This window comes from Notolabrus celidotus, chromosome 19 (genome assembly GCF_009762535.1).
Source record: "Notolabrus celidotus isolate fNotCel1 chromosome 19, fNotCel1.pri, whole genome shotgun sequence".
NCBI lineage: Eukaryota > Metazoa > Chordata > Actinopteri > Labriformes > Labridae > Notolabrus > Notolabrus celidotus.
The window spans coordinates 9,154,332-9,162,101 of NC_048290.1; the positions used below are offsets into that span (position 1 = coordinate 9,154,332).

The 7,770-nt window shown below is 39.1% G+C and overlaps 1 protein-coding gene across 2 annotated transcripts in view; it reads left to right on the top strand.

Annotated features, from left to right (window-relative positions):
- rgs3a (regulator of G protein signaling 3a) overlaps window positions 1-2,208 on the top strand; it is a 122,629-nt gene extending 120,421 nt beyond the window's left edge. For both annotated transcript variants that reach the window (XM_034709281.1, XM_034709282.1), the window contains exon 11: window positions 50-2,208. In XM_034709281.1, coding sequence (XP_034565172.1) covers window positions 50-250 — 201 coding nt within the window. In that variant the 3' untranslated portion in view covers window positions 251-2,208. The remainder of the gene's footprint in view (window positions 1-49) is intronic.
- Window positions 2,209-7,770: the final 5,562 nt, after the last annotated feature.

The window sequence follows — 7,770 nt, forward strand, 5'->3', positions numbered from 1 at the left end:
CTGCTTCTGTTCCTCTGATTTAACTCATCCTCTTGCATGTTTTCTCCAGGTGAACTTGGATTCGTACACCAGAGATCACACGAAGGACAACCTGCAGAATGTGACGCGCTCCTGCTTCGACCTGGCGCAGAGGCGGATATACGGGCTGATGGAGAAGGACTCATACCCCCGCTTCCTGCGCTCAGAACTCTACTCGGACTTAATCAACCAAAAAAAGCAGAGCTCCACTCCGACCTCCTCTTCATCATAAATAAGAGACCAGAAAAAGAAAATGAAGATGATGAAGAGAGGAGAAAAAAAGAGGGCAGACTTGAAAAAGTAGACTGTTTGGTTTGGGTGGGATGTGAGGTTCTTTGTTTGCCTTTTTTTATTTTACTTTTTTTATGTCTTGTCCTCGTGTCCACTATGATTTTTTTTTTATTTTATGGTGTGAGAGGACATTGAAGAAAAAAAAGCTATGGCACTGCAAAGGAATGTAGTTTACACAGTTACACGGTGGCTGGGTGTATGAGTGGAATCATGAATGGACGGATGGATGTTGCTAAAAATACAGAAGCCCACATGTGAGGGCTGGAGCAGGAGCTGGACGCTTGTCTGATCACTGTCTTGTTCATTTTTTATGGTATCAATGTTTTGGTCCTGTTTTTTTAATTTTTGTCCAGTTGTACTGGAGAAAAGGAGGGGTTACTCAGAAAACCCTGCAGACATGAAGACAGTCCGGTACTGTTTTGTCACTTTTTTTCCTTTAATTTCCCTCCCCTCCCCTCCTTCCTCCACCTCGTTCTCTGTGAAGCCACTTCAAAGCTGTTGGTACGACACCAAGTCCTTTTTTTCGTCCTGTATTTTTTTCTGTATGACGGAGGGGGGAAAAAAAACAAGATGTCTGAATGAAAGCTAGCGCTACTGCTCTGTTTCACACCTCCACCCTCACAAAGCTTCTATAAACAGCTTTCAGCTCATCCCAAGACTGCAGATGGATACTGTGAGCGCTCAACGGAGACAAAAGTGGAGACAGAGACGGGCGAAGAAACAGAAGTATCAACAATAAGGCATGATGGACTGTGATGAAACACTGATGGGTGTCACTCTCACATTAAAAGACATTCAGAAGTCACACTCAAAGCCAGTAGGGGGAAAAAAAGACGACGACTTGCTTCCTGTCTCCAAAGACTGTTTACAACAAGGAACGACAAGAAGAAGAAGAAAAAGAAGCAAAATGCTCCGTGCAGCCAAACGACATTTCCTTTAACATTGTAGCTCATTCTGGACTAACGGGGAAGCATTCTCAGGACATTGCTATGACAGGTTCCAGTTTATCTTCTCAGCTGTTTCTGTTTTTCTACACACTCTCACTGTTTTTATATGCGTTAGGGTTCCTACCTGCACTCCCTTAAAACTACTGAGCAATACACAAGAGGTTGCTCGACTCATAGAAATGCTTCACGTTGTACAAAAGTTTGCCTATTTATTTAGATAAACTCGCTGGATGCTACGACACACACACACCCTCACCTCCTCTTAAGCACTCAGCTCAAAGCTCTCTCACTTTTCCTCTTAACCACCAAACAGGTCCAATGCTGTCCTGAACTTTAAGTGCAATATTTTTTTTATTTTATTTTATTATTATGTTGGTTCATTTATTTGGATAATTTTGAATTTTTATGGGAAAGACGAACAGCTTGAGCTCTGTATTAACTGTATTTGTTAAGACACACAAAAAAACGTAGAGCTATAAGGTTGACTTACAAACTTTCAAGAAACATAAGTAGTTTAATGAATTTTAAGCAAGTGATTCTAACTGTGTGTTAACCCCCCTGGCAGCAGGCAGCTGGGGGAATTATGGTTGTAAATATAATTCTTTAAGAAAACTATGTGATAACACATTAAAAAGAAACAAAAACAGGAAACCGATAGGTCTCTGCTGGTGATGAATATGGGACCCAGCTGTATCTATGTAAATATGAGAGACTCAAAACTATAAGATGACATGTATTGTTAAAAAAATAAAACAATAGGTGAGCAAGTGCAGGTTCAATCTGCTCTTTTCCCCTGGTCATACACTGCTTGTAAGGAGTTTTCTGAAATGCATTTTATCATTTTCACTGTTTACAATTCAAAATGCATCTCTCCTCTGATAGCAAGTGAAAACAGTAGAGTACATTTGGTGTCATTGCTAATGATAAATAAACCAACCAACTGATGAAGTTACATGTGTTGTCTCTTGATTTTTCTCGTAATGTGCATTATCCCTTACAGCTGGACGGACTCACTGGAAGTTAATGAAGACGGCTTCACATACTGGATTTTACGCCTTTCTTATCCTTGCTGTTTTGTAAAGATACTGAAATCTTAAAGAAGTAGATCTGGAAAAAGTACTTCCCAACCACACATGCTGTTGCTGTGTTGCAGAGTAAGAGAAAACTGTTGAAGTAAATGACCACATCACAAGGTGCTCAGATTTGTTGCTTGGTTTGCAACTTTTGTAAACATTAATAGGCATGGGGTAGCTTTTCCCTTTTTTCCCTCCAAAATTAACCTAAGTTTTGTTTTTAAAAAGTACTCTGAAAACATGCAAGCTGGTGACTTTTCTAAAATGTACTCAACGTACATTACATAACGTTCACCTTTACTGACAGACTTCTATTTGTACTCTATTAGCTGCTCCTAGCTTCTTTTTGCTTAGCATGAAGACTGGAACAACTTCCCTATATTTTAAATCCCAAATCACCCAACAGCACTTTTAAACGCTTACATATCATGACATACATTTATATAGCCCCCTTTAGATTAAACACCTGATCATAATCTTGCTTGAACATCTTTCATTTCTGGAAAATAAGAAGCAGACTCAGCTAAAACTTAGCCAAGCACAAAGACTCAATATTGTTAGCCAGATTTTATTCAAAGTTTCCAAACAGCACCCTTAAACACTCAATCGTAAAAGGAGAAATTAACATTTAGTATTTATATTAACACCTTTTGATATTCCTGCTTAAAACTTCACACATATTTGGCGAAAGCTGCTGCTAAATTTAGCTTAGCTGCCACTAGCCTGACTTCCATCAACGTTTCTTAACAGACACTCTAAAGCACATTGCGACATCAGCATGAACAACAGCTTAATTTGGAGAATGGTTTTTCGTTTCATCTAATGTCACTGTCAGATATTTGGCAAATATGGAGCTACTGCCAACTGCAGCTGAGTTTAGCCTTTGCTAGGTACCATCGGTAGCCTACCCACCTTACCAGTGGGCTAGCTAAAATGTAAGCTAATATAGGGCTATGTTGCTTTGGACATGGAACTGCAAACACAACTGGTAATTGAACATATTTTGGTGTTATTTACTGAGGCTAGAAACTTCAAGTTGTCAAAAAAACTTTTGTTTAACCAACCTGTGGCTTTCACATTTAAGTTTTTGTTCAAATGTAAGGTGCTATTTGGTAAACTTTGACCTCTGATTTGAGCAGAGCTTGGCTAGTTTCTGCTAGCCGGCTTAATGCTATCTCAGTTTGAAGAGTATGACCATTATACATTTTTATAACAACGGCCAGAATGACAGCCAGGATGATAAAATAAGTGTTGCTAAAATTTGACTCCCACACAAGCTGAAAACATGACTTTGTTCACTTACTTTGACAAAAGTCAGACATTGTCAGTGATTGAGGAGTGATGAGATTTTGACACAAGATCCATCAGCACTTGTCCTGATCCCAGCTGTCTTATTTTTCTGAATTGTTGACTGTTTTTGGGGATAGGACGAAAGGAAACAGTTGACATAGTTGAGTGTTTGTGTTTGGAGGGGGAGGTTTGATCAGTCTGAAGTGTTGGATACAGAAGTAACAACGCCTAATCTTCTTTACCAGCTGCCATCTGTTTTGACAGTCACAGTTTCTTTTTCCCAAAAGAAATTGTCTGGGGCCTTTTCTATCCTCTCTCTGCCTGTTTCCTCCCTGTCTCAGTCCCTGCAGACTATCTTTCAGAACCCACGCTTGGACTTTTTTATGCTCATCTTTCATGCCAATCGAGGTCCCGCTCCTGAGCTGGATTCCTTCACCAAATCCCTTTGTCCAAGCTTCCTTCCTCTCTATAATCTGTGTAAACCATATCACAGTGTCTGTCATTGTTTTTAAATACAGCTGTCACGTGAGCCCCAAAAACATGCCAGTTTACATTTCCTCTCATATCCTGCTGCACCAAATATGGCAGTCAAAGTTTTCTACACATTGGCAGAGCCTTATCTTATTTTTTGTCATTTGAAACTTTGTCAACAGGATATGGAGTAGGAAGTCTTATCTTTAACAGCAGTTTTTCATTGTTACGCAACATTATAAAGAGAAACATGTCTTGTTAGCTGGCCTTCAGTAAAATAGACCTCTGAATCTTTTTTCTTGCTTGCTTTTACAGTTCAGTAGAACTTCCAATGTGATTAAAAACGAAGAAATGAAGCCATGTCCATTGATTTAAATCAAAAAAACAAAAACAAAACCCAACTTCTCTTGCTGAGACGTACAATAGCACTTACAAATCTGTCTGAACTAGTCTCGAATAGCCTGGGTTAGCTCACTATAGTTTAGCCTAGCTTAATTTAAGATGGGGAGCATATTGAAATACAGTCTAGCCAATAAACACTATGAGAACATTACTACCTGACATTTATTGTTATGTTATATTATATATAGTGTTATATTAAGATATGTTGTGATATTAACAGGTGTTTTCAAGACACATTGTTATACTTGGACATTTCCAGACTATCTGTTTCTTATCCCCTAATTCCTTCCTAGCATAACTCAGCTAACTAAGCTAAGCTAATGACCAGCTGGCTTTGGCTTCATATTTGAGGAACAGATACAAGATTGGTATCAATCTACTCATCTTAAATTAAAGAAGTTTAGTAAAAGCATCAGACATTTTGGACTGTTGCATGTGGGCTTTTTTCCTGATATTCACAGGTCTCTAATGTCCGGCAATTCAGACAGCTTTAACAACTGACGGCTTTGGGGTCTGACCTACTCAAAACTTTTTACATGGATCAGCTAACTGTGAGACTAGTCGTGAATAGCTCAGATTAGTTTGGCTAGACTTAATTAAGTTTATAGTAAAAAAAAATTAAGCATATGGGATCAGAGCCTAACTAAGAAAACGTTAAAGTATATAACATTTTATAAAACCAAAAGTTATAAATAAGATAAGATAAGATAAGATACTCCTTTATTCGTCCCACAACGAGGAAATTCATGGAGTTACAGCAGCAAACAAGAAGGTGTACAGTACAAGAATTTCAACAAGAATACATATAGGAAAGAAATGACAGCTTGGCCATGATTCTCCTGTCAGCCACCACCTCCACAGGGTCTAGGACTGAGCTGGCCTTCTTCACCAGTTAGTTCAGTCTCGCTCTCCTGTATCCTGTTCGCCGACAGCAGGTGAAATCCTTCCAATGTGGTGTTCATGTCCGGTGGTAGCTCTGTTAGCATGATGCTACTCTGCCAATATTCCCTCGGGTGCTGGGTTAGCTCGTCCACCTTATCTTAAATAGATGAATGAATGAATCAAATACATTTGTTTCTTCTTTAAAGTGTTTTCTGTTTTCAAAATAAACTAAACTAGGTTGAGAATACGGTGAAGCATTTCACTTGACCTTTCTCTGACTGCAGGGTTTCTCATGTCCCTATTTTCCAAAACAACAGCTATCTCTTCCAAGTGTCAGTTATCATCTGTTAAACACATTCAATCCAGTACAGAGATATCCACATGTTGATGTGTTGAACTGCTCGAAACTACCCGCACAAACTACTATCACAAGAGATAACACTTTTAAAAGTTAATGTGTTTTAACCTTGTGCATTTTTGCTGCCAAGAAAACATGGCAGATACAGACTTTTAAAATGTGTTTAGTTGGAACATGTAATCAGGAAGCTAAAATTCACAAAGTAAACACATTCTGTTTTTACACGCCTCCAACAGACAACATACCCATAAGTATCTCAAGAGAAAGTGTTTAAATTTTGAAATCAAATATCTGTTTTTATTACACTGAACCCAAGAGAGCCTTGAAGAAGCAGCCGGGCTGAAGTCAGCATGACTTCCTCTCCGGATCTCATCTATTTGTGCAGCAGTCAAGGGGCTTATGCCACGATTAATCCCTAATACTCTGATCGGCCGATCCTTTCAACTCTTGGCAGGTTTACAAAGGAAGCATCATGTCTACCCAGCTGCCGTTTCTTAAATCCTGTTTGACGCGTGTTTGTTTGTTGTCTGGCCTCTTGTCTATACTGCATTGAACTTGTGTCTTATTCCACACCAAGCTCAGATCTTAATATTTGAACAAAAAATGACAGAGGATTAGATTCATTGGAGAGTACTCATTAAAATAACTTATTTTTCTTTATTAAACACAACTTCTTCACATGCTACATGAGGTATAAAGATCATGAAAGTCAAAGACATGTTTATTTTCTTGCATCATCCAAGTTTGCTGCCAGATTTTCCGATGTTTGACTCAAGTGAAAATAATGTTCCGGTTTTAATGAGCTAGGGGAGCCCTAACTGCTCTGAGCTCGCCTTGATTGTGGAACATTTCGCACTTGACGCTGTACCTGCCTCATGCACAGCCAATTTCGAAAGCTCGTCCAATTTTCCGTCATTAGCATGTAGCATGGTAGCTTAAGCAGATGCCGTCATTGCTGCTGGCAGAATGGGACTTTAAAAAACAGCAACACAGAGAGGAAGGGAGAGAGGAAGGAGGCAGAATGAAATAGGCTGCTTTATCCCAGAGGTCCAATCAGAGAAGGTTGGTTTTATATATAGACGGCTGATGTGTTTTTTTCCCCCGCAAAATACTGGACACAGAGAGCTTAAAGAAACAGATAACTTTTTTTGTCAAGATAAAGACATTTTCCTTTTTAACATTTGTTGAGAAGGTAGATTAATGCCACTGTTATACCCTCTGTTTGGTTCCCTCCTCTGTTTTTTTGCCCTCTGTCTTCAGGACTGCAGACTTATTGGCAACTTCATCAGCAGTATTAGACACACCTTGGCCTTACTGTATATATGAGCAGCTGTAAGACCTTCTGGCGGATATCATCCCACTACCCACCCTTGTGCTGCTAATTTAAATCCCTTTTTATTATTTTACAGCCAAACTCATCTACTACATACACAACCAAGCTAAGAAATTATTTCCACCTCATTTTTGATTAAATATTCAGCTTAAATACATCACTTGGTAATCAAGGATTCACATTTTTCTCCCATTTCTTCACCGTCTAAGAGAAAGACTAACAACATTTAATATGAAGCTAGAATGACGCAGTCTGCTAGCTGACAAAATCAGCTGGAGGTGGCTTTCCAGTAAGTAGGCCATAAATGAGATCATGCCCAAGCCCATTATTGGGGATCAAGAGACTCCTCAAAAATACCTTAAAGGGAATGATTCCATAATCACATGCCAAAGGAAGACAAACAAGATCAACCCAATGATACATGTTTTCATATATTTGGCAATCAAAGTCTAGAAATTGACAAAACTTAGCTCTGTTTCCCTGAAGATACCTAAGGGCTTTGCTAATTCCTAAAAAAGACACTTTGTAATGCAATTATGATTTTGTTTATGACTGAAGTAAAACAGAACCGCTCTGAGATACAAAGACAAGACTTGATTAAGTGGGATATTTGTATTCCCCTCAGCTTCATATTTGGGCAGCTGTGGCTCACTGGCAGACTCGGGGAATCCACAGGATGCGTGTGCTCCGCGTTACGGCTGCGAC